The sequence below is a fragment of the Arvicanthis niloticus genome, chromosome 6, assembly GCF_011762505.2.
Source record: "Arvicanthis niloticus isolate mArvNil1 chromosome 6, mArvNil1.pat.X, whole genome shotgun sequence".
NCBI lineage: Eukaryota > Metazoa > Chordata > Mammalia > Rodentia > Muridae > Arvicanthis > Arvicanthis niloticus.
The window spans coordinates 50,796,981-50,824,068 of NC_047663.1; the positions used below are offsets into that span (position 1 = coordinate 50,796,981).

General features: G+C 42.3%; 3 protein-coding genes across 9 annotated transcripts; 2 read left to right on the top strand and 1 right to left on the bottom strand.

The window, feature by feature from the left end:
• The first annotated feature begins 1,501 nt into the window (after window positions 1-1,501).
• Window positions 1,502-3,226, top strand: Smim48 (small integral membrane protein 48). The gene is made up of 2 exons (XM_034506344.2): window positions 1,502-2,672; window positions 2,751-3,226. Exon 1 carries the CDS (start codon window positions 1,769-1,771, stop codon window positions 2,132-2,134), a length of 366 nt encoding a protein of 121 aa, XP_034362235.1. The 5' UTR covers window positions 1,502-1,768; the 3' UTR covers window positions 2,135-2,672; window positions 2,751-3,226.
• A 5,811-nt stretch (window positions 3,227-9,037) lies between these two features.
• On the bottom strand, window positions 9,038-16,553 carry Mis12 (MIS12 kinetochore complex component). 6 transcript variants are annotated; one of them, XM_076936414.1, is made up of 4 exons: window positions 16,413-16,534; window positions 15,563-15,798; window positions 10,963-11,122; window positions 9,038-10,555 (listed from the first exon to the last, which is right to left on the bottom strand). In XM_076936414.1, exon 4 carries the CDS (start codon window positions 10,520-10,522, stop codon window positions 9,893-9,895), a length of 630 nt encoding a protein of 209 aa, XP_076792529.1. In that variant the 5' UTR covers window positions 10,523-10,555; window positions 10,963-11,122; window positions 15,563-15,798; window positions 16,413-16,534; the 3' UTR covers window positions 9,038-9,892. The 6 variants fall into 6 exon arrangements, with proteins under 6 accessions (XP_076792529.1, XP_034361270.1, XP_076792533.1 ...); XM_034505379.2 differs by lacking the exon at window positions 15,563-15,798 and having other exon boundaries at window positions 16,413-16,553; XM_076936418.1 differs by lacking the exon at window positions 16,413-16,534 and having other exon boundaries at window positions 10,959-11,122; window positions 15,685-16,286.
• A 280-nt stretch (window positions 16,554-16,833) lies between these two features.
• Window positions 16,834-25,944, top strand: Derl2 (derlin 2). Of its 2 annotated transcripts, none has more exons than XM_034505374.2 (7): window positions 16,834-16,993; window positions 17,749-17,814; window positions 20,317-20,390; window positions 21,401-21,494; window positions 22,410-22,605; window positions 23,021-23,111; window positions 25,441-25,944. In XM_034505374.2, the coding sequence occupies exons 1-7, from the start codon at window positions 16,901-16,903 to the stop codon at window positions 25,544-25,546; spliced, it is 720 nt and encodes a 239-aa protein (XP_034361265.1). In that variant the 5' UTR covers window positions 16,834-16,900; the 3' UTR covers window positions 25,547-25,944. The 2 variants fall into 2 exon arrangements, with proteins under 2 accessions (XP_034361265.1, XP_076792528.1); XM_076936413.1 differs by having other exon boundaries at window positions 16,860-16,993; window positions 17,752-17,814.
• The last annotated feature ends 1,144 nt before the right edge of the window (window positions 25,945-27,088 follow it).

Consider the following 27,088-nt stretch of genomic DNA (forward strand, 5'->3'; position numbering starts at 1 on the left):
CAACAAACATCAGTATGATACCACGACCGAGTGGGATTTACTACTGCTGCAAGGAGTCCTGAAAGCTTTGAGACTGAGACACAGCATTCTGGTCATAATACTTCAACACCTCCAACCTGGGTTCTGTTGGATGAACTAGAATGAGCTGTCTGGCGGGAATCAGTTCTATTGATACTGACAGGCTTGCCAAGGATTCCTCCAATACAACAAGGGCCCAACGAATCGTGTGATTGCTCTCCCCAAATCCTGTGATTGCTCTCCCCAAACCCTACAAGGGACTGACAACCAGCCTTGGAACCTCAGGCACAACAGAGGTGCCAGGAGATAGTGGTACTATCTCCTGAAGTACTGAGTACTGAAGGTACTAGTGGTACCCATCAAGAGCCCAAGGTACCGAAGAATCTGACTGGGAAGGAAAGTGAGAAATGAGCTCCTTTTTCTTTCCATTTTTCTCTTTGGAATAGACTTTTTTTCTGAAATAGATTGTTTTTCTGAAAGGACACTGTTTTTTTTCCAACACTTTAAAAACTAGTGTGTGCATGTATGTTTAATGTATAATATGTGAGCGCATGTACACGTCCATCACAGAGCATAGAAGTTCAGGGGATAATCTGTAGGCGTCATGTGAATCTCAGGCAGCAAATTCAGGTTCTCGGGCTTGGTGGCAAGCACCTTTAACCTGCCGAGCCACCTTGCTGCTACCTGAGATTTGCTTCCAATTATTAGTGAAATGCACCAATGAAGCAGATGAAGAATGTAAAAATAGGCTATATAGATAGCAGTGAGAGGAGGGAGGAAGAGGGAGGGAAAGGTAAGTCTGCCTGCATTACTTCTGGACCCTTGGTTCGTGAGAGTTTTATTGTGACGTTGTTTTTGTTAGATTGTTTTGTTTGGTTTTGTCTTTTTGAGTCAGAGCCTCATTATACATCCAGGCTGGACGGGAACTCGTGATCCCCTTCTGCCTCAGTCTCCTGCGTTTGTACACAGTTAAGCTTCCTTTTTTTTTCTACAAGACTGTGTCAGTTTTTCATACATTATACAAACACATACATCTGCTGGAGCCAGAAAGGGATCAGAAGTTCAGCCTGGGAAGGGGAAGGAAGGGAATGAAGGAATAAAGATAGTGAGGGAAAGGCAATATCTGATATCGAGTGATCAGAGTAAGTGGCTAGCAGTTTGTCAATTGGCCTTTCTTCGCTGATTTTCATGTACGTGGCTCTCAACGCAACAATGCAATGTCCTTTAGTTATAAAACTGCGTAGCTGTGCATCATCTCATTAAATGTGTTTGTGTGTCTATCAAATTTTAAGATCTTACATTATTCATGTCTTTGGAAAGAAGAAACAAAACCCTGGGGAAGCTCCCCACACAGCTTGGAGCTTTGCCCCCTGCATTTCTACTTCCAGACTGCCGAGTCCCCCTTACTAGCCGGGAGATCCCAACGTCTCTCGCCTCCTCCCCTGCACCACAGTCTCGTTGCTATGGAGATAGACTTTGCTGCGCCAAGACTTGCGAGGTGCTAGAAGCTGGCTGGCCAACCTCTGCAACAGGCTGTGGGCGGAAAGGAGGAGCCAGTGAAAGTGTCGTCTGGGCAGAGAGGCCCCGGACCCCATAGAGGCCCCCTGCTCTGCTGGCTCCGCCTCTATCACCCCCACCCACCCAGGGTATAGAAATACTGCTGCAATCCGGGCCACCGCCCACTGCACTGCGACCCAGTAGAGACTTCGCCTCTTAGTCTCAGCAGCTTAGCCAACCGTGCTCTGAGCCCATGGCTAAAGGTCCCTTTTCGCGCAAGCCCTGGGGTCCAGAGCAGATGCATTTCGACTCGGACCCTGAATACGAGGGCCTGTTCGATAAGCCTTCCCTGGAGGAGGGCCACAGTGCCCCTGCACCTAAGTCTGCATCCTCGGCTGGCAGGAAATCTGGACGGCGCTCGAGCGGGAGGGCTCCGGGGACCCGCGCTGGGCTGTCTCGAAAGGCCACCGTGCGCCCTGAGCCCAAGGAAGAAGAGCCTCCGGTGGAAGAGGGCTGCTACCTAGACCACTTCCCGCACCTGTCCATCTTCATCTACGCGGCCATCGCCTTCTCCATCACCTCCTGCATCTTCACCTATATCCATTTGCAGCTTGCCTAAGCGGCCAGGGCCCGACGGGGTGGGCGCAGAGTGGAGGAGAGGGGAGGGGAGAGGAAAGAGAAGCATAGCCTTTTGTTTCAGAGACGCGCTGCACCCCTTCATCTAGCGTTCAAAGCTTCTTTTCTTTGTTGTCGCTTTGTCTAACTGTTCCTCAGACGGTCCAGAGTCGCTGCAGGCAATGGAATAGCTGTGCTGCTTGCACCCGTACATTGAGTTCAATTGGTATAATCCTGGCTTGAATTGAACCCCGTTTGTAATTAGGATGTCTCTGTATCCTACCACTTGTGATGTGAAGGCCCAGCATTTTTTGTGTTTGTAGAGAGCAGAGTTCAGCCTTCTGTTTAAAGGATGAACCAGACCGGAGCCTGTGGCCTCTCTGAGAGGGTACCACAAGGAGAGTCAGCACCCTGGCTCGGAGTGCTGGAGCCTCATGATGCTGCGTCACCCTGGGATGAGCCAGTTGTGCCTAGTTCTAGGACTCTGAGCACCAAGCTGGTGGACCTGGGAGAGCAGCGGATATGGCTGGATGCTGGAGGAGGTGAGTGGCGTTTGTCAAGATGATTCTGCCCCTTCAGGAGCTGGGGCTGACGCGGTCTGTGCATTTTTCCCGTTTTAGGTTTTGTGGCTACCAGAAGAACCCACGGCCTGTAGTAAGCAGAATTGACCACCAGAAAGCCAACGCTCAAGACGGGTTTTTGAACTGTGTGGAACAGAAGACCACAGGTCTTCAGAGATGGAGGAGGCCTAGAATTCATGTATCCTATGAGATGAGACTGAGAGCTTTCCTTTGCAGGCTGTCTATAGGACTGTGCTAGAGAATTCTATGTGACTTCATTTCAGCCTGGAGGCCTTCTGAAGCTGTGGTACCAAGATGAAGGGGCTGGGATTAAGGACTGTCAGTAACAGAGTTCCTGCTGATATTTGTCCTCTCAGATTCAAAAAAAAGTGAATACCAGAGCTCACTTTTGGAGGTTATTCACCTACCCACTCTTTATTCATGTCAGCTGTTTAAATGCAAAACTTTGCACTGCTATACTCTGGAAATATCTATAACTGCAATATGTCTGATGGAATAAATCATATTCTCAGTCTCCTCTGTATTCAATTATCCATTAACTCCCAACTGTATGATGGCCCTTGACAGATTCCCTCTTCTGCCCTAGATTTCACTCCCTTTTCTTTAAAACATCCCCACGATACCTGTAAAGCTGATTTGATTACACAGCATTTCTAGGTACAGAATCTCTCCAAACCAAATAGCTATACAGGCCCCTCTGTGGCATCTGCCATCATGTCCAGATTCCTATTTCCACAATCCCCTAACAGCAGTCTGGCTTTGCCACATGGTACCATCGCCCATTGCTCAGTATAAGAATCCCCACTTGCCTCCCTATCAAGGGGTTTCTGACCCAGCACAGTCCCTCAGCTAAGCTCAATCTGCTCCATGATTGACCCAGCTTGAGGTTTTTTTTTTTTTTGGTTTTTCGAGACAGGGTTTCTCTGTGTAGTCCTGGCTGTCCTGAAACTCACTCTGTAGACCAGGCTAGCCTCGAACTCAGAAATCCGCCTGCCTCTGCCTCCCAAGTGCTGGGATTAAAGGCATGCACCACCACCGCCCGGCCCAGCTTGAGTTTTTATAAATTGTTTTCAAATAGAAGGGCCTTACTTCACTGTTCTGGTCTTCCCTGATCCCATGTCCCCATGTGATTTGGTATTTTCCTTCATTGCACTTTAAATGTCACATGTCACAAGTCTGACACCCACTGTTCCCTGATAACAGCTTGTTTACAGTAATTCCCTCTAACTGTCAATGGCAATGTTCCCCCAGATCACATCTCCGAGGTACCAAAAAAGTTCTGTCAGTTTCCGGCTGTACCCATGGATGCTGGATCTAGTACTGAGGTTTAGAATTGCTCCCCACTGGATGCCTACGTATGGGCTAATGCTTTCCAAGAACACACTCCCTATTGTCTCTCACTTTACAGTCCTAGGTATGATTGTATCATCTAATCCTGACAACAAATTCCTACTAGTCCCCAAACCAAATTATTCATTTCTCAACATTTGTTATTCCATGTTATCATGAGATTTTCCAGATATCTAAATTCCATTTTCTACCCCAAATTCAAGCATCTAGTTTTACCAACTAGACCACGGCTAGCCCTATTACCTCTAAAATCTTAATATTGGCTTCAATGTCCAGACTGGGGATGGTTCGCCAGTTTGAATGCTTGTTGCATGGTAATAGTCAATTAGGGAGCTCATCCTGGGGAAGACTAAATATTCATTCATATTCTCACTCAGCATTCCTTAGTTACCTGTAATTGTCTATGGGTGGGACCAATGAAATTCGCCCTACCCTCACCCCTCTGCAACTTCATGTTAGCATGTGTACTGGTGATGCCTTTGTTCAGATCTTGTTTAGGCAGCTATATTGTTGAGGTATCATGGGTGAAGCTTATGCATACAAACAGCACTCAGCAGACTCAACAGGCTGTATTTGTGTGTGTGTGTGTGTGTGTGTGTGTGTGTGTGTGTGTGTGTGTGTGTAAAACAATAACAATTTAACAAAAGGACCACAAATTTGAAAAGAGGGACATGGGAAAGAGAGGAAGGAAAGAGAAATTATAACTATATCTTAATTTAAAAAATTAAAAGCTGGATGAGCAAGTCATAGAAAGTAAGTAGCACCTTTCAGTGGTCTGCTTCAGTTTGATTCCTGGCTTAAAATTGCCCTGACTTCCCTCACTAATGGATGTTATCTTGAAATAAAAGAGAAAATAACACCCACTCATTTGCCCCACTCCCAATCCCAAACCAAACCAACCAATCAAGTAACAAAAGACTGCTTGCAGCTCTTTCAGAGGACTGGAGTAAGATTCCCAGTACCCATGTTGGTCAGCTCCCAATCACCTGTTAATCCTAGGCCCAAGGGGTCTGATACCCTCTTCTGGCCTTTACAAGCACCAGCAAACATATGGCATACACAAAGATAAATAAAAATTTTAAATCTCAAATATCCAGCCCCAGTCTGGGGTGTAGTTCAATGTTATGAACCCTAGGTTCCATACCCAGTACAGCAAAAACAAATAACCTATATTGTCCCTCATTTCTTAATGTATTAGTCCCACAAATATTGTCTCCCCATTGTTGTACTCCAGCCTTTAGCATTCACCTACCGTACACCAAGCCCACTCATACCCAAGATTCAATTACTTTTGTTCCCATACTCTAATATTGTCTCTTATTGAGCTATGTTCCTTACACCTGCTCATTCCTCTGTGACCAGGCTGGCCTTGAACTTTGAGATCTGCCTGCCTCTACCTCCCAAGTGCTGGGTGGCCTGTATCTTCTAACCTCTGTTCTCCCATCATCCAGGTTGCCTCAGCATCGTCGTATGTCTGGCCCACCTTCCTGTTAGGTTTTCCCACAGTGACATGCATCTCTCCACTATTTTGTAGGTGACTGCTTTCCTATACTGATTCTCAACAATATGCCAATTTTGAGGTTGCCTTGTCCAAATTTTCAGGTCTTTTCCTGCCTAATAATAAATATCCTTTTAGGGTTTCACCATAAAAATATTTACCTATGAGCTGGAGAAAGAACTTGGCAGTTAAAAGCACTCATGATTCTTAGAGAACAGGGTTTAGGCTTCCCTAACTCCAGTTCTAAAGATCCAGCACTCTCTTCTGGCCTCTGCAAGGTCATGCATACATAGGCAAAACACTCATAAAATAAAAATCTTAAAAATCAAACATACCCATCCTTTTATGTTGCTCAAATTCCAGGAATGCAGGCGTATAGTTGAGTGGTATAGCTTAGTGTGAACACTAGCTAGATTTAGTCCCTAATACCCAAAACATGTATTTTTAAGATTCTATATTCTTATTGACCTAGCTGGGATCACATGTTTACTTTTGGCCAAAAGGGACAAGTTATCAGACAATATGAAAATAACCTCTCAAATAAAAACTGAAGTGTTAAGAATGTTGTGGGCAGGAAAAGTATCAGATATATACTTCCAGCAGATCAAAATTGACCCAGTGCCAATTGTTTGGGGCAAGAGTCCTGTTCTAAGCTGTCAGAGCTGAGCAGATATACAAATACATGAAGCTATTTCTGATTATGAAACAATATTATGCAGGACAGCCAAGGCTACACAGAGAAACCTTGTCTCAAAAAACAAACAAACAAAAAAAGAATATTATGCTTGAAAGAGATATTAGAATTTTGCTTAGACAGTACAAAAGCTCTCAGATTTTATTTTACTAACAGGTACCCTATACCCTTATCAGTTATCTTACTCTGATCTCACTAGGTCCATGGCTATTAAAACAACAACAACAACAAAAACCTCAGTAACTCAGAACACCAAAAATGTAGTCATAGCTGTGGAAGGCCAAAAATCTGCAATGTGTCCACAGGGTCACTGCTGGAAACTCTGAGAATCTGTGCCCTGCCTCTCCCACCTTGTGGCTGTAGTACTCCAAACCATCTAGGCCACAAGACAACATGTCTTATATCTCAAATCTTCCATTTGAAGGTATATTTTATCATCACTGGATTAGGGCCCACCAAGATAGTTCAAAATGATCTCTTCTTACTTAACTCAGTTATATTTACAAAGACCCTCTTTCTTTAAGGCAACACTTAAAAGTCCCAGAAATTAAAATATAAATGTACCTTTGAGGGATTCTCCCATTCAACTACATTAGTTTTCCAATGTGCTAAATTGGAAATAAATGTAATAATTTTTATCTAAGTAAAAAGCCACATTAAGCCAGGTGTAGTAATCCCAGCATTTTGGAAGCAGAGGCCAATCTAAGCACATGAAACCTTGTCTCAAAACCAAACCAAACCAAAAACCAACCAAACAACAAAAAAAGCCATAGAGGGGATTGGCTTTTCTCCAAGGTCTCTTGCTGGACTCCAAGACTAACTGCTTACCACCACTAGGTTCTTGCTCTTGCAAAGGATCTGTTCTAGAAATGGAAACATTTCTTCTGTACTGAAGCCAAAGTTGTAGGTTTTGTTTGTTTGTTTTTAACTACTTCCTTATCCCAATCAATTAGCAAAGTCCCTGTCCAAGCTAAGTTACTGATAAAAGTGCTATACTGCCTAGGCCATGATGGAAAACTATGATTCTGCATTTCCTCTCACTGCTGGGGTGTCAGAACTACACCAGTGTGAAACACAGGGGGACTAGGCTACATTCCATTCTGCCTGTTGAGATGCCAGGCTCCTGTGATACCCCTAAGAGATGGGCCCCAGCCCATGTTTCTCTGGGTACAAAATGGCAGGGGCTGGAATGGAGGCTATGGTTCTCAAGCTCCTGGGCACCCAGGCAATGCTAGGAACCACAAGGAGTTGAGAAAGGGAGTGAGAGGGTCTGGGGCTGCAGGCCTGAGATGAGTGCCAGGCAGGAGGAATCTGGCTTAACTCAGGATGCCAGGAGTGTGGGAGGGGCCTTCTCTGGAAGGCTTAGGCCTGGCTTGGCATGACAAAAGCTTTCCCTCCATGGCAGTCCTTAAGGAAAGAAACAGTCCTTGCTTGTCCAAACTATTTATTTATAGTGAAAAAGGATGCATACAATACAACTGACTCTGAATGGACCAGAGATTAAATACCTTTTGCAGGAAAGAATGTCCAGGAAAGGAAGTTTATTGGCTAAACCCTCTGGGCCTATCTAGATAACCTCATTAGCATGGAGAACTCTGAGTTTCTATGCTATGCAACCGTTTGTCTGGGTCCTCTTAATGAGGTGTTGTTCCAGGACAGGAAATCTGGTTGGGAACAGATTCAAATGCCTAACGTTCTCAATTATCAGAATTGCTGGGGTTAATAATCTGCTCAACTTTACCAGTTCTTCTGTCTGGTGACACAGTTCCACTTGCCCCACAAATGACTGGTTAATAAAGTAGTTGGGTATTTAATTCTCTCACATTTGTCTTCAGTCAGTCAAAAGGATTAAGATCACAAAGGGCTCATGACCAAAGTATAGTATCTTTGGCTATAGCATCATTCTTTAAACATGCTCCCACAAAAGCCAGTGCTGATTTACATATCTTCACACACATTAAGCAGTAAGGTAGTAAGTAAATACTGAAATATTTAGTATAGGTATAAAGATTATTATAGGTAAATGCCTTCCTGCTGTCTCTTCCCATAGATCATGTCAGAGCAGGACCTGAACTCATATTTTTATTGGAAAGCTACTCCTTAAAGAACACTCCTGTTCCCACAGTAATGGCATGAATCAAAGTATAAACTTGAACAGTGTACCACCAAGAAGTCAAGAGTTTTAACATGAATTTTGTGGGATACATTCAAACCCCTTACACCAACCCTTTTAGTAATTTTCTACCCCCGCTTTGTCCCTACAAGTCCCATTCTGTCCCTTAGCTGCTCATTCCCAATTTCTTATCCTTCTTATATTCAGAATCTAATCTTTCCCTCAATGCAAAATCCTGATGCAATGGTCCCAATATCTAACTTAAGAGACCTAAATAAAGTCTGCTTTACCAATATAACAAGTGTCAGCAATCACATTTGGGCTTTCTTTTTTCTTTCTCTCTCTCTCTCTTTTTTTTTTTTTTTTTTTTTTTGAGATGCAGTCTCTTTAGTCCTGGGTCCCCTGGAGTTCTTTATGTAAGTCAGGCTAAACTCACAAGAGGTCCACCTGCCTCTGCCTCTTGAGTACTAGGATCAATAGTGTGCATGAAACCCAGCACCCAGCTAGGAGTCAGTTTTTAATAACACACACTCACACATACACAGGGGTTTTGCTTGTCTCTTAAGGAAAAAAAAATATATATATATCACTGTGTGTGCACACATGATGTGGGGGATGGGAGTGTACATGCCACAGTGTACCTTTAGAAGTCAGAGGACAATTTTGTGGAGTCAAGTCTTTCTTCCCATCTTTAAGTAGGTTCTGGGGAGCCTACTCAGGTCACCAGGCTTATATTACAAGTACTTTTACCCTCTGACCCATCTTATCAGCCCTTGCTTGTCATACAAAAAACAGAATGGAATATGACAGGTGTATACTGTTTCCTACACTGTCCATATCTGTTCTAGCTGTGTGAATTCCTTAATATGCTCTACCTTATGGGTTTTCTGCTATTTTCTTTGCCTAGGATGATCCCATGGGCGCAAGGGTAATACTTTCTAAGCTTAACTTGAATCTTACATTATCAATCAGACATGCCCCTTTAGTACTGCACTATACATCATCCCATATCCCTGATCCCCTCTGCTGCGCCCTGCTTCCCTTTAACTTCCTTTTCCTTCTCTCTGGTGTGGCGTGTTAAATCCTGAGACACCCCCATGCTGAGCATACTCTACCACTGAGCTCTGTCCTCAGCCTAGCTCTATTAGTCTCTGATGTGCCTCATGGTTATACTCAGTGAATACACAGACCTGGTTTATACAATAAAAATGAGCAGAAACATCCAGTTCCATGAAGATTCTATTCCCTCCTGAAATCATACTAAAACATCCCTAACAGCAAAATGGGTACAATCCCAAAAGAACAGGAGACATTACCAGACGTGAGGACAGCCAACCCAAGTTTCAGAGGGAGAAAAGCAAATGAACACAAGTTCCACTTTAGAAATCTGAACTGGAACATGCAATTTAGAAGATCTGCTGATTTGCTTTGTGTAATCTAGGAAAGGAGGGGAATGTGGCCCCAAAAGACCTTAAACATAAGAGTAAACAAAGAAAAGCTACCCATTTACATGCCCCCTCTTTTCACTACTGAGAAATTACTGTTTCCAGTCTTTTGCTTTGTTTTTCTACATTGTCTCTAATGTTCTGGAGTTTTCTGCAGTTCTGGACCAGGGACACCAAACTCTCCCTAAAGTTACTAGTTCCTTGATATCTACCAATGTTTTCAAGCTCATCAAAGAAAGTCAAGGTCTCTCTGAGTTTGGCTTTAACAGTTTTTTGCTCCTCTAATTCTGCAAGAAGGGCCTGCTCAGTGCATAATTCAACTTTATATTTCTCCTGTAACTCTTTGATTTCCTGTTTGAGAAGATGGAATTTTTCTTCACTGAAAGGATTCGTCTCCTGACACTTATCTTCAGGAAGCAGGATGTTTGGGGGAATACACAAAATCGACTGCAAAATCAGCTGTTCCATTTTGCCGAAAAGATTATCGAAACGTCCTTTCATGAAGCAAAGAAACTTCTCTGTGCATTTACGAGTCTGGACAGGGCTAATCTCACAGTCTGGAATGCCCTCCAACTTCTTTAGGATAACCTGTTCAACAGCCTGCATCACTTCAAACAGGTGGTCTTGAAATGCTATGTAGATCCTTAGCAGGCAAGTCTGTGGGGTGAAGCCAAAGAACTGGGCCTCATAGGCCATCGGGTCCACAGACATCCTGCTTTATTCTGTGCTCTCAACTGTGAAAACCTGCAAGTACAAAAAGAAAAATAGTTCATTTGGACATTATCACCAGCAGAAAATAACAAACCTCATTACTGATAAGCAAATCAACAAAGAAAGCAACTAAAAACTAAGGAGTGCTCCTTTGATACCTGAAGTCTCTTCCAGCCTTAACTGTCCACAGAAAGACAGAAACAGCCCTTGCCTATCTGAGTCAAATATAGGAAAGTCATATCCTCTTTATTATTCATTTCCTTCAATTAGTACTACTGAAGACTTAGGCACAAGCCCAACCTCAATTCTGTTATCTTGGGCAACTTTCAAAGCTTAAACAGACAGCCCCAATGCCCTAGAGACCCGGTCTTCTAAGCTTCAATGATCTACATGTGGCTCTTCCCTCCCTCCCCACCCTATCCCACTGTCCACATACCAACCTCTCAAGACAACTCCTTGCTGTGTAGGCTATGGGTTGGCCTCAAATTCTTTCATTTGTGACAGGGTCTTATGTAGCTGAAGCTGGCCTCAAACTTGGGATGTAACAGGATGGTCTTGAACTTTTGGTCCTTCTGCCTCTACCACCAGAATGCTGGGATCCTAGGAGTATAACAAACCCAACTTTTTATGTGGTGCTAGGTTTAGAACCCAGGGCCCAAATAAGCACTCTATTGACTTAGCTACATCTTCAACAGCTCCCATGCTAGTCTGTCATTCACATCATACCTCCCACAATCTTCCTCTGTCCCTGCCCTCAACCTTTGCTTTCTTGCTCCCAGTCCTTCCACCTAACTTCCTCCCCCATTCCTTTTAGGCCCCATGTTCTACCATTTTAATTACCTCATTATAAATGTTCTCAGTTCCCTTATATTCTATTCTAGCCATCTGATAAAAATCAATGAAAGGACCAAACCTATACCCTCACTTGTTTCAAGGATCTGAGTGGCATTCCTTTCTAGTATAAACATCTACAACCATGTTATCCCATTTCTTTATGGCCATGGGAGATTACTTAACCTTGGCACTCCCGGGTAAGGGCCCTTAATATAATCTACAAGCTGCTACTTCAACTACCACATGAATTTTTTAAAGAATTAACTGGAAAAAAAAAAAGTATAACCAATGGCATGGACAACTTACAAGAAGTCAGGATACAATTACCCTTGAAAATTTATATATGTATTGGTTTTAAAACACAGGTAACAACTATATGACTATATGAACAAAATCTGTCTTTGAAGTGCTGTTCATAGATTATCTCTAGACTAGAAAGAGTTTTACTTCCTGAACACTTTTCCTAGATTATGTTCCAACTAGGGATTTGTTCTGTTGACACAGAGCATCGCTATGTTGCTTAGGCTAGCCTCAAATTTCCCATTTTATTACCTTAGCCTCCCAAGGAGCAGGATGCTCGAACTATACTCTTAAATTTTCTGTTGTTCTTTATAGACAATTAGGTTTGGCTGACCTAGAACTCACTTTTTATGAGTATGTGCATGTATCTATCTGTGTATGTACACATACATGAAGATGTCCACAAGAAACAGAAGGTGTTAGGTCCACTGGAGCTGGAGTTACAGACAGATGTGAGTGCTAGGAATCCCACTCAAGTCCTCTGCAAAGGCAGCAAGAGCCCTTAACTATAGAGCCACCTCTCCAGGCCCCGCAAATAATCTCATATACACAAATCCTATTTAAATGTCCTTGTCGTTTCATATTATCATGCTCATTTACTTGACTGACTCTGACCATAGTAGTATACACATATCCCAGATAAAGTGCCCATGCTTTGTGACAAACACTTCATTGCATTCTAGTGCTTTTTTTTTTTTAAATGCTGGGATCTGAACTAGGGCATCATACTTGTTAGGTAAAATCCTATCAATCAGCTGCATATATCCCTGACCCTGGTTCAAGCATCTTACTACCAGAAATGTTATTTAAAAAAAAAAAAAAAATCAACAAACCAAAAAAAAAAAAAAAAAGATTCTTTTAAGGGTTTCAGCTATGCATCTATCCTCCCTCTCAGCCCATGGCCCACATCCATGCCCTATGCAACCTTTGGCCAATTTAGTAAGAAAGTGCTGTTCCAAAAAAGGAGAGGGGAAAGGGTAGCACAAAGTCAATCATACACGGAATAAACCCATTCCCCTTAGACCTGTGCTGTTTGTAACTGCATTGTTAGGAGGAGTGATACGCAGTGTAAAATAAGACAGTTCTTCCCCACCAACCAAATAATCAAGAAACCTAGTCAAACTTGTGAGCACACATCATGATGATAAGAAGCCGGGCTGAAAGGATGGCTCAGCAGTTAAGTCCTCTTGCTCTTGCAGAAGGTCCAGACCTCACAATCATAGCTTTTATTCTTTTTTTTTTCCTCCCCCTTTTTAGCTGTTTTGTTTGTGGGTTCTTCATGGGTTCTTCTTTTTTATCTGTCTCCTAACTGTATCTTCTCTGTCTCAGCTCAGCTTCTCCTGGCTCATCTGTCACTGTCTCCTCCTCTCAGTCTGCTTGCCCAGTTCACTTTCAACTGCCTCCTGTTCTCACTCTGCTCAATCCCTGTCTTCTCTAGCCTCTAATCAATCTTCTCTCTTCCAGAACCAACTGTCTTCTCTGACCCTACTCTTCTGTCTCCTGGACCCACTTCTGCCTACTCCCCAATCCCACTACTCTCCCTCCTATAACTACTAAATATATCATTCCAGTTTCAGGGGATTTGACACCGCCCACCTCAGGAACTACACACAGTGTGGCACACATACATGTGGTCAAACTTTCAAAACACACTCACACACAAAAAAAAAAAAAACAAAAATAAATTAATTTTTAAAATGTCTTAAGACAGTGAGAAACTGGGCTAGAGAGATGGCTCAACAGTCAATAACACTTGTTCTTGCAGAAGACCTGGGTTCAATTCCCAATACCTACATGGTGGCTCATAACCATCCATAACTCCAGTTCTAGAGGATCTAATGTTCTGTTCTAACCTCTTCAGGAGACCAGGTACACACATAGTGCATATACATATATGTAAACAAAATACTCATATACATACATTTCAAAAAATAAAAATAAGATTATTAAGCAACAAACAAACAATAGCAGGGATGGAGAAATGACTCAGTGGTTAAGAGCTCTAGCTGTTCTTGTATGAGACCCAGGTTCAGTTCTTAGCACCCACATAGTGGCTCACAACTGTCTGCACCTCCAATTCCTGGGAATCCAATGTCTTCTAATCACGGAGGAAACCAGGAACATACATGGTGAATTTATTTACATGCAGGCAAAATATACACACATTAAAAAAAAAAAAAAAAAAAGATAGTGAGGAACAGGGTAAAAGTCAGACTATGACACTGAAATGGATTAATGAGGTTCTTCCTGATTTGGTCCTTAATACTCCAATATAAGATTCTACAGGTGCAGCTAAGGATATGCTTTGCTGGCAAGCCAAAATGATAAGATTAATGACAGTCCATATCAAGGCACAATATTCTTTGACAAACTCTCTTACCTTCAAACCACCTAAGGCTACATTTGTAGGAGATCTCAAATAGTAACAGTAATGGTAATCAGTGAGCTGCTACTCTATTTCTAAATTACTTTTATCCATGTGTGGATCTCTTCTGGGATCCTTTAATGCCAGACATTGCACAGATCTATAAATTAAAGATACATTTAAGAGACTTGCTGGGAACAAATTCAGAAGCATGCCACATGATATGACCTTGAAGTCAGAAGAGTCTGCATTATAGCAGGAATAAACTTACTGTTCATTTTTTAATTATTTCACAGTTCCTTTATCAGACCTCATCTTTTTAATTGTCTTTTGTTTACTACTTTCTATTCAGTCACTGGGTCATCTAAGAATACTTAAGTTCTTTTAGTTTCGTACAATAATTTTTAAAAGATTTGATTATTTATATGTGAACATATGCCTATGTGTTGCACCACATGCATATAGGTGCCCCTGGAAGCCAGAGTGGGTCAGATGGACTGGAGCCAGACTCACACTGAACATGTGCTGGAATGCAGACTCAGGTCCCTGGAAGCAGCAGCTGGGCTCCTTACTGTTGAGTCATGACTACACCCACACAATGACCACCTTTTAGAAACCTATAAGAGAACAGCTACTCGAGACTATGATTTTTTTAGTGGAGCATGTGTACTTTGTGTCTGTCTTCACTCTAACTTGGTAGTGAGAGTAAGCCATTCCTCAGTGCTCTAACACAATGACAAAGTCACCGGAGTAGCGAGACGTGGGTATTTAGTTATCCCACTAAAGGATGCAACCTTAGCAGCAGTTGTTTAATCAACGTTAGAAATCTGAGTTTACAGGATATTATTTATACTCATAGCTGATGGGTTAGAAAACTAGTTTTGCATATGTAGAACTAGTAAAGACAAACATCCTTTGTATTTCAAAATAGGGTCTCAAAACAGTTCTACATTTTCACTTTAATTGCTAGGAGCCTTGGAGGTATTAATTCATCTTCTAATCATAACAGATGATGTCAGCTAATGGTGGAGATCTTTCTAGGAAATCTTTCGGGGGATTTGTCACATATTTGCATATATAATGTCACTAAGCATTGCCAAAACATTCTCAGAACATCTAAGCTGGTTTACACTCACTTGGAGTAGACCAGAACTTCTTGTATCTGCCAATACTCTAACTTTTGTGAATTTGATAGTCATACTTGTTTTTCTTTCCTATAGAGCTAAGAAGTATGCCCAGGGCCATTTATATACTAGCTAAGCTCTCTAGTGCTAGATTCTCAGCCCCACACTGTATTTAAAATCTAAAACCATCTGACTTCACATACTGTTTGGACACTGAAACTACCTCCACCCTCCATCTCCATATACGTTGTTTATATTGAGATGACTTTCCTAGATTATATTTTCAGTCTCCAAGTAGGACAGTCATCCGTTACGAATCACCCAGATGATGGGCCAATCTACTGACAACTTGCACCCTATAATTCTCTTAGGTTTGCACTCTAACTTTGCCTCAAAATTCTCAACAATCTTGAATACCTGATATATAACCAAATTCCAACATCCAAACATCCAGTTCTGAGAAAAGTTCCAATTTTGCCTTTTCTGTTAGACACTGCCAATGCTATGATGAGGCAGCAGCTATAAAGATGCAGTTTTACCATCAAGGTGCTAAGACCACTCCCCTTGTGTTTGCTCCGCTCTCCTCTGAGTTGTCCACACTGGCCTAGACCTTCAGGATGCAACGAATCCTCTGGCTTCAGCCTTCAGAGTGGCTAGGAGACACAGGGCGGTGTCATTACGTTCAGCCATACTTCTAAATGCCATTCTCTCCAACTTTTTACTTGGTCCCTACCAGTCTTGACAGTCACATTTTTTAATGCTTCTTTACAACGTACTGAATACGACGGCCACGATCAGGATAGTCTTTGCTCCAACACAACCGAATCCTGCTTTCTTTCCTTCAAGTAGGCACGCATTAGGCGCAGATTCAAGAGCCAGTTCGAATACACATCCCTAAAAAAACCAGCCACTACCTCCTTCGCTTTCCCCGCAGTGCTATTAACTCATCTACCGTCTCTTCTCTGCTAGATTAGAGTTCCTGCGATTGAAGATAAACAGGGGAGGTTCCCACACCGTCTCGACAGAATGTAATGGACCTCAGAGCCTACGACCACCAGACAAGGCCCAGAAACCTCAGAACGGGAAGCGCTTCCGGCAGCTCCAGCTCCTGTCCCACCCCGCGGCCGCGATGCATGCTGGGAACTCTAGGTCTCCCGGCCCAGCCAGGCCGGACCTGAGGGATTCCTTACAGACCACTCCACCACCCCGACGCTACTCCTCCGGTTCCACCCTTTCCGCTCCTCCTCAGAGAGCACACAGCCCCTACCGAAGCGAGCTCGGGAACGATGGAGTCCGCCACACACCGGCTTCCCGCCACTTCCTTTAAACTATATGGAGCTGCTGGAAGAAGGCGGCGACACCGACCCCTCAGAATCGACTGAGACCTGCCTCTGCGAACGAACGCAAAGGCGGGATGGATCGCACTCCTGATTGGCTAGCCGTGGGTCGAAAAGGGGCGCTCTGATTGGTAAAAGGAAAGAGACAAGGCGGGAAAGCTAGCTGTGGCCTGCAGGGATTGGCGGAAGGAACTAGTACTTTCTCTCTGCGTTGGTAGGCGGAGAAGTAAGGATGGGCCGACGCAGAGGCGCAACTCTTGATTGGTGGATGAGCATCCCCAAGGCGCCAGCGATTGGTGGTTGTCTGAGTCCACAGCGCTGATTGGACAATAGTGGGTAGGCTGGAAGCCAGTTTTGAGTCCGCCCCGCCGCCTGGCATACTGGCGGAAGGGAAAGGGGGGCAGGCGCGGTGGGAAAGATGGCGTACCAGAGCCTCCGGCTGGAGTACCTGCAGATCCCGCCGGTCAGCCGCGCCTACACTACCGCCTGCGTCCTCACCACCGCGGCCGTGGTGAGCAGTTGTGGCGCCGCATCCTCTTTTTCCAGGCTAGCTATGACTGCGTCTTCAGAAAGCGGGTTTGGGCCGCGGAGAAGCCCAGTGGGTCTGGTCCCAGGGGTGGGTGGAGACATCCGGAGCTGACTCTAGGGTTTGGGATATTCCCAAGGGTGCCAAGCCAGTGACCTGAGAAGGGTGTGCTCCTTCCTGAAGGGCCAGGTCAGTTTCAGACAGATGAAATCCAGACCTGTAGTGAATCAGAAGTGCGGGAGCCACCCACCCAAAAATGTGTCTGAGAGGTCTAGCTGTGTCCAGGTGACTAGTGGGAGTAAGGTCCGCTAGGTCCACAGACTATTATATTGAGTATAGAAATCTTGAGTTTTCTAGAAACATCTTTCAAAGGACGGCCTGTGGATATAAGTAACTGGCCGCCCGTATCTAATTAGGATTAATGGTAGTAGGGTCTTAAATCTCTTATTCCAAGTTGTTTCATCCAGCTGTTTGATATGGTGACCACGTGACGCACAGATTTGTAAAAGATGCTGTTATCTCTAGAATATTACCACCCGCTTGCCTTATAGTATCCTCAAATATTGCAACATAAAACTTACATTGTGTGTTTATACAAAACGGTTGTGCAAATTCTAAAGAATCTCTTACCAGCTGTCACAAGCAAGACAGAAATTATTAGATCTACTAATCCTTTGTTGTTCATGCTGTAATTTTGTTTTGCGGTTGATCTGCTTCAAAAAGCTCTTTTTCCATTTCAGCAGTTGGAATTGATCACACCTTTTCAGTTATACTTCAATCCTGAATTAATTTTTAAACACTTTCAAGTAAGTGGTCTATAACAGCTATGATTAATGTTTTCACTGCCTTTTTTTTTTTCATATTATTTAGTAAGTAGTAAATCCTGTCAAATACAGTCTCAAAACATAACCCAGTAGGGGAAGCTCTGATTACAAGTCTTGTTGGGATCTTGTTGGGATTACAAGATGAAATTTCACAGCCTGGTTGGACCCCAGAATCATTTAGGAGCTGCTAGGTATTTGTGAACTCCTCATCATATACCAAATTAGAGTTGCCAGGGGTGGAGCCAGGTACAGGCAGAGTAACCAGGAGGATGGCAAAGTGCTGGATAAGTTTGGGCAATATAGAGATACACTGTCTTAAGAAAATAATTTTTTAGTGTACTTTTGATGTGTTGAGATTCTGAATTTGACTACGACTCGTTAAAACTAATGTGGCCATAATCCCAGCAGTCAGGAACCTTAGCTCACCGAACTACACATCAAGGAATTGTCTCATCACACAAACAACAGTAACAACCAACAAGAGTAATAATGATGTGATTTGAGAATAGACTGAGAGCTAGCTGCCCAGGAAGTCTCACAGGATAGCCTTATTTTGTCTATTTACCACCCAGACTCACCTATCACTGTTGTTAATCCTCAGGGTCCAGCTCATAAACTCAGTTCTGGTAAAACATTAACATTGACCTGTCTTCTAGAAGTCAGATTATACTAACAAAGGTCTTATACCATTATCTAAAACAGAATGTTGACTTTCTAGATTACAGTTTGGAGCAGTCTTTTTCCAGGGATTAAAATGCCAAAGAGCAGTGTGTTTTCTTGGCAGGATGGTCATTCATTCACGGTCTAGGTGAAGTGGAGGCAAGAGCTCAGCAGCTGTGACTCTTTGTTGATGCTTTCCCCTGTCCCAAATGTGTTACACTCCCTTTGTACCCGTTGAACTCTAGCTTGCCTTTCAAGATTGGGCTTTTGTGTACCCTCAGATATATTATCTTTCCTGTTAGAGCCTCTCTCACCCTTATTTAGGATTTTTTTATGTGCACTGTCCTTACTAGCATGTAAATGCTATAAACTCTGGATTGTTTGCCTGTGAATAGAGTGCTGGCTCCCTTTCACACTGCTGTGACAGAATTCCTGACAAAGCAACTTAAGAAAGAAACTGGTTTATTTTGGCTAACAGTTTGTTGGTAAAGTCCATTGTGGTTGGGAAATTGTGGCATTCAGAGCTTCAGGCAGTTGGTCCCATTGCAGAGGATGAGTAGGGGTGCTCCCTATGAGTAGGGGTGCTCAGTTCACTTCCTCCTATTTAGTTGTCCTAGGACCCCCACCCCTGAGATGATGCTCCTCAGTGTTGTCCTTTCCACCTTGAGTGACTGAGTTGAGAAACTCCCTCACAGACATGCCGGAGTTTGTCTTGAGTGACTTGATCCGTCAGTATTATCACAAGTAAATTACCAGTGATCAAGGGTTTAAGGGTCCTCTGATACCTTGCTTGACTTTGTCAAGTCAGGATTCCAGTGACCCTTGCTAGGATTGCTTCATTCTGGTTTAACTGCCTAGGGTTAGGTTGTTTTGTTTTTGTCTAGTTTTTCCAGATAGTCTATCTTTTAGCTGTGGCTGGTATGACCCTCATGATGTCCTCCTGCCTCAGCCTCTTGGTGTGCATCACTGTGCTTTTTTTTTTTTTTTTTTTTGACAGCGTCTTATGTAGCTTGGGCAGCTCTTGAACTTAACAATTCTCCTGTGATTGTCCTGCCTGGACAGACATGAGCGACCGTCCCTAGCCAAGGTTAAATCCTCGAATTAAGTTTGGAATTAGGACCTGCATGTCCTTAGGCAAGCCATAAGTTTTAAAATTCCTAATTTGTGAAGTGAGGATGGTCACGCCAGCTTGCTTGCTTATCTCACATGTGATAGTAAATTATGTAAAACTTTGTGACTAGTTGTATGTTGAGTAGGTGAGACTGCCCTTGCATCTTTCTTTGTCTCTTGGAGCCTTAATTCTGTCTTGTAAGGAAGTTGACTTCAAACCAGAACCTGACTGTTTATCCTAGAATTTTTCTATCAGTATGTTGTGGCTAGTACAGAAACATTTCTTGACCGCTTCACACGCTGAGTTCCTGAGATCTTTAGCACTTATAAACTCCTCATTCGGACTAATGGTGACTACACACATAAGAACACTCTGTTCTCACACTAACCTAGCTTTTACTCGGCGGCATAGTGTGGATTTTTGTGTTGTTTAATAGAAGATAATCATGGTTTTGAGTTTTTTGCTCTATTCATATAAATTTCACAGTCTAATTAATATCTTGCATGTGTATATGCACACATATACAAACTTGGGCAGCACAGAACAAATCCAGAATCAGACTGGGTGCCCTGTTTGAATGTGCCCCATCTAGGACTTTAGAGCCTCAGAGTCGTAGAATGTTGTTTTTATCTTGGTATAGAAATGTTTCCTGGTCATGTATTTTACTTAATATGCCTTTCTCTTGATTCTCCCCCACCCAATTCCCCCTGTAGGTCTGGAGGCTAATCACCAATTTCTTATTTTTTGGTCCAGTTGGATTCAATTTTTTGTTTAACATGATTTTTCTGTATCCTTTATTAAATGGAGTCAACATCAAAACTTTAGGTTATATAGTATGTATATATATAAATATATTACACATGTAAAACTTAGTATATACTATAAGTTGAAACTACTACTCTTGTTTATTTTTATAACATTTTACTTAATGGCTTTTGGGTCTATAGTTTGTAATCAGATCATAATGTTTTGAAACTGTTTGTAATCCTTGTTTATACAGAAGGTTCCAACTGTTAAAAGATATTAGTGTCCTTAAGTTGTGATTTATTGTAGGCATATTTGTAAAATAACATCAGCACCAGCCGACACAGTAGTGAAACAGCCTGAAACATTGGTAACTCAGCGAACTTTCCCAGGTTTTGGAATGGGTTTCTGAGAGTAGGGATTTTGATTGCAAGGCTAAAAAGACAATGTCGGAATATCTGCTGGGTTGACATTTTAGGTTTGGTTAAAGACAGGAAGAGCCATGGCAGTTGAGGAGTCGGATGTTAATTGGGTGTGCTCAGCTAGTCAGTCCTCCTATACCTAGTGCTCCTGCTCAGCCGCAGGACACAGAGAGCCTTTAGGGGTGATGGGACTGGCGTCCTAAAATGGCTTCTTGTGTTTCCTGCAAAGAATATCATTCTGATAAGTTTCTAAAGAAAGGCTTTTCATTACAGTTTTTATTAACTAGGAAATAGAGATGCTTAGCCTCCCTGGCCTGGAAAAGTACTTATCACACAAGGCTTCTTTGCAGGGAGTTCTTCCAAATTAGCAAACCAAGTATGGTGCAAGTTAACATATAATTGAGCATAGGAAAGACAACACCATGAACTGGAAGAGATGTAAGAGGGATGGAACCATGTTCATGCAGTATTTGAGTTAGCATCCCAGCGAGACAGGCTACTCTTCAACCATTGGCAGAGAAATGCAGCTTGACTGTTTACAAATTGTATAAAGCCCAGGTATGTTTCAGTGGTTCGGTACATTTTATCTTTACATGTGTATGCCTAATATTTTCTTAACTTGAAACTTAAGATATCGTTATTGTCGAATGCTGGAAGAAGGCTCTTTCCGAGGTCGGACAGCAGACTTTGTATTTATGTTCCTTTTTGGTGGATTTTTAATGACTGTATCCTTCAACAAATAGCATACAGAACAGACTGTCATCTGTTCCTCAAGTTTTTCATCTGTCTCCCATGATTAACTAGATATTTTGAACAAATAGACAAACATAGATCTCCAGATTGTAGCCTCAGGAGCTAACTATTTATTTCACACCCCCTTGACAGCTTCCAAGCCCAGAGGTTGGACAAGAGGCTCCACTGGGCAGGAAGTTCCAACCCAGGCGGGTTACCTTGAAGCGGGTTACCTCAGTCACTTCACTGCTGACTTCACTTTTAAACTGGGTTGGTAAGATAGCGTGTATTAAGTCACTGTCAAGACTGATACAATTGTTTTTTTAAAAGAAGAGAATTTGTTCTGTGTATCAGACTTAGGTGTAGTGCTGAGTGCCAAAAAGGCTTTGTTCCAGCCTGCATGCTTCAACACCTGTGAAGGTGGTGGTGGTGAGTGAGCTTCACTGTACGTACTGTCAAAGGAATTAATGTTGCCCCAAAAGGCAAGAGTATCACAAAAACAGAATTTTAGGAGTAGAGAGATGGCTCAGTGGTTAAGCGCACTGTCTGCTCTTCCAGAGGTCCTGGGTTAATTCCCAGAAACCACATGGCAGCTCACAACCATCTGTGATCTGATGCCCTCTTCTGGTGTGCATAAAGACAGGGCACTCATATACATAAAATAGGTAAATTTTTTTTAAAAAGCAGAATTTTAGTCTGTAGTAGCTATAATCCAGATAGTTCAGCCCAAGCCAGTTTCTGCCTAGATGGCTTGGGTAATTAATTTCAGGCTTTTCTTCTGTTAGTTTAGAAATGTCATACTCAGCTTTCCTAACGCAGATATCAGCTAGCGGGCAGCCTGTATGTCTCTTGCGTAGTCTTCCCTAGTACGCGCTCATGCTGACACTTTCCTTGATGCCATTTACTAGCTTTTTGGTTTGTTTGTGAGCTTAGTTTTTTTAGGCCAGGCCTTTACAATAATGCTGGTTTACGTGTGGAGCCGAAGGAACCCGTATGTCCGCATGAACTTCTTTGGTCTTCTAAACTTCCAGGCCCCCTTTCTGCCCTGGGTGCTCATGGGGTTTTCCTTGTTGCTGGGGAACTCAATTATAGTGGACCTTTTGGGTAAGTGTCTTTGTTTTACCTGATAATGTATTCTGTCACTGTCTTTCATGTTTATTCTGTTTAGTCTTCGTATATAGCTATTATATGATTGTTTAATAATTATATCTAAAAGATATTAATTCGCCGGCGGTGGTGGCGCACGCCTTTAATCCCAGGTTATCCCAGCACCTGGGAGGCAGAGGCAGGTGGATTTCTGAGTTTGAGGCCAGCCTGGTCTACAGAGTGAGTTCCAGGACAGCCAGGGCTACACAGAGAAACCCTGTCTCGAAAAACCAAAAAAAAAAAAAAAAAGATATTAATTCATTGATTTTTTTTTTTATAATAATTATCCTAAATAAAGTATGTGATGATGATAGGAAACTTAAACTTGAAATTTTAATCTTCCTTTTTATCTTTTATTCCTGACTGATTACAGGTATTGCAGTTGGGCACATATATTTTTTCTTGGAAGATATATTTCCCAATCAGCCTGGTGGAATAAGAATTCTGAAAACACCATCTATTTTGTGAGTATTTAACTCCATGTTTCATGTTTCATGTTTCATGCAGACAAACCATGATCACAGTTTATTTTGGGTCCCTTCAGTGCCTGGTTTGTATCAGTGTTTGCAGATTGAGCAACATGTCTGCAATGAGGAGCTTTTGGATTGGCCAAAAACAGATTGGGCCAGGGTTCTGATTACTGAGCTCTTGACATCATGGGTGACTTTGCAATTACTATCCTGAATGACCACTAGAACTTGTGTCCCAGAGAGGAGCCTGCGGGTTTTGTGACAGCTGCTTTCCAAATAGAGAGACATGAACAGCAGAATGGGCAGCGCAGTCCAGAGGACAAGCTGACAGCGTTCTGACCAGTGAAGTGGGTGATGGAGAGACACAGGGAAACAGAAAGGAAAAGGCTTTAGACCTGAAGCTACACTGACTGATCTACCAACAAGCAGTGTGACTCAAAGCACATCTCTTCATTTTGTACTGCAGTTTCTAGTGCTACAGTTTTGATAAGACCCTTTTCTGCTCTAGAATTTTGTGTTCTTGGGAGCTATTACATGAAAGAAGGGCTCTATTGAGGCAACAAAATGATTTGATATAAGTTCTCTGTTGTGGAATAGTTAAGCGAAAAAGAATGAACATGGTTCAGTAGTAACAGGACCAGCTGCTCCTCCAGAAGACCCAGGTTCGGTTCCTAGCACACACTGGCTGCTAACCACTGTCTATAACTGTAGTCCCATGGATTTGATGCCCTCTTGGTGTACAGATGTACATGCATACAAAATACCCATATACATAAAATACACAAACAAACCTTTAAAAAAAGATCTAAAATTAAAAATAAATAAATCTTAAAAAGAAGAATGAGCTAGTGAGGTAAGCTACTATATACCTGTTCCCCCATCCACTCTGAAGGCTGAGGCAGATGAATTCAAAGTTTGATGCCAACCCAGGTAACATACCAAGAGGCCATCTTAGGGGAAATTTTTTTTAAATAAAAATAACAACAACAACAAAAAAAAAAAAAAAACAGAAGGAAGTAAATCTTCTGTAATTCTACTTATACATAGCAGTGTCCCTGGACTGGGCTTTTAATAGGCAGTCTTGCATCTTTCACTGTCGCATGATTACTGTATTTGCATCATCTCTACTTCTCCCTTCAGTTCCTCCTGGGTCTCCCCCATCCACTCTTCAATTCATGACCTCCTCTTTAATTAGTATACAGACATACACAAAATCTATTTACCTATTCAGTCCACCTGGTGTTGTTTATATGTAGATGTGTTTAGGGCTGGGACTGGGTAATTGTAAATACTTTTTAAATAGCTATATAATTTTAATTTTTAAAAGATTTTTTTTATAAATGTGTTTGCAACACTGTGTGCCTACATTTTATGTGCACAGTATGCATGGATGCATGTGCCTACAAAGGCCAGAGGACAGTGTATCTCCTGGAACTAGAGTTACAGTTGGTTGTAATCCCCTGACGTAGATACTGGAAACCAAACCTGGGTCCTCTACAAGTATAGTAAGTGCTCCTCACTGCTGAGCCATCTCTCCAGCCCCTGTCTGTATATTTTCTTAAAATGTCATTTCTTAATGTGCAATAATTACTTTTCATATCTGGGAGTGGTGGTCCACACCTTTAATTCCAGAGCTCAGGAGGCAGAGACAGGTGGATTTCTGAGTTTGATGCCAGCCTGATTTATAGATCCAGTTCCAGGAAAGCCAGGACTACACAGAGAAACCCTGTCTCGAAAAAGAAGAAAAGGGAAAACAAGTGACATTTCCATTATAAATGGCCTACAGAATTTCAGTGGCTGCATGATAGTCTGTGGTTCATATTTAACATAGATACATTACTCCCTTACTAAGGACATCAATATCGGTCATTGCTTGTCCTGTAATTGAAGTGATGGATGTCGTTGTAACTGAGTTCACACACTCCAACATGGAATTCACTATCTTAGCCATTGTTAAATGAGCAGTTCAGTGGTGGTGTATGCATTTGTGTTGTGCTGCTATGGCCGCCATCCTTAGAAGGTTTTATCTTATAATCCTTAAACTCTACCCAGTAATTAACTCCCTATTTCTGTCATCCAGCAACCACCATTCTTTTTAGGTGCCTGTGGATTTGACTATTCAGGTACCCCATCAGCATTTATTGTTTCCATAGTAAAACTTAGTATAAGAGGTAAATATTAATGTAAATGTTAAATAAGTATAGAGCCTTTAAAGTATACTACCTCTTTAGCTGGCAGGCAGAGACGATGCTTATCTGTTTGTGGAAGCCCAGCGGTACTGCTTTATAGTACTTCCAGGCACTGACTGGTCTCTGTGTTTTAGGAGGACTATTTTTGATACACCAGATGAAGATCCCAATTACAACCCACTACCTGAAGAGCGGCCAGGAGGCTTTGCCTGGGGTGAGGGCCAGCGCCTTGGAGGGTAAAAAGCAGCTGTGCCAATTATGAGACCCATCTGAGAAAGACTCAGTGAAATGTCCATTGGGATCTTTTATCCCTTGTTGCAAAAGTGTGGACAGTTTTGACAGCTTGACAGATTTTTTAACTCCAGAAGCACTTTATGGGATGGTACACTGACTAACACAGAAGACATTTCCAGCAGTTTGCCAGGGGTTCCTCACTATGCTGGTACTAAAAGTATAACCTCTTGGAGCCAAAAACTGGAGAAACAGATATCCTGCCTACTGCCTCCAACAAGTACATGGGTACTTGAGCTCGGTGGCATAAGGCAGGGTTTTCCTCCTCCTCTTCTTTGATAGACAAGGCCGTGGTGTAAATGGAAGTTACAGAGAGGACAAAATAAAACTGAATTCCATCTCTCTCACGCTGTATTTAAGCTTTCGTGTGATCTTTTAAATCATGGTAATGTGTTGTAGCTCTCCTGCGTATGTTTGAACACAGCAGTTTCCATGCCTGCCCTCATGTCTCCATGGCTTTCAACTGGATTTCATTTCAAGATTGGAAATACACAGCCGTTATGTACATCTGACTAATTCTAGTTCAGAGTGCTAGCCTCATAGAAGGAAGATTGGTTTCTGCCATTCAGATAGTTCTCCATCTGAAAACCATGAAGCTTCAAGTTTAGACCACGGAAGGAGGGAGAAGGGAGGGTAATTTCTTGTAGCCAAGGTATTTGACTATAGAAGCCAGTTGTAAACAAAAAGTAACTGTGACATCTCTTTGAGCTGGAGTTTCTCTGCTAAGAAATACCCAGATTAGTAATTGCCACCTTTTGTCAAAGCACAGGAATAAGATTGGGCAGCAATTGGGCATGTGTTCCTCTTGTCATTTCAAAAAAAGTTCAGAACCTTTCCAGGGCCAAGTGCCTGGTTCATCTTCCCGGTCGGGTGGAAATCAGGGTCTCTAGAAGCAGCCACACTGATGGCTCAAGTGAATACTTGTCAAAGATGGCACATCTTGTCTGACTCAACAGTTTTCCATTCGTGCTGTTACGTATTTATCAGAACTCAGAAAGATGATCTAAGATAGTTTTCATAAACATCAAAGAGCACAGGACTCCCCAGATTGGATCATCCTATTTAGGCTGAGTTGCTTTTCAGATGAAGTAGCAAGTATTTTAATGACTAAGTGGAATATGATAAGGAACGGAATGAGTATGGCTTGTTACATGGCACTAGTGAATAACTGAAGACCATTGTAATTTTATGGGACGTGGGTCAATGGGACTGCTTTTGTCTTGTTTAAAAATCTTTAAAGTTTAATGACAATCTTAGATTGTATGATCCTTATGGGATTCTTAAGTTTAATTATTGTTTTTGTTCAAGAAGGCTTTTATCAGTAACTTTTATGGGTTTATTTTTATTATTATTGCTTCCTTTTAAGCCAGAAATGGGTTTCTTTAAGGTTTTATTTATTTTTCCTTAGTGAATTTTAGATTTAGCTAATTAATGGAGTTATTGTAACCGATTTTTAATTCTAAAAATCTCTTCACCAGCTATTCATTTTAA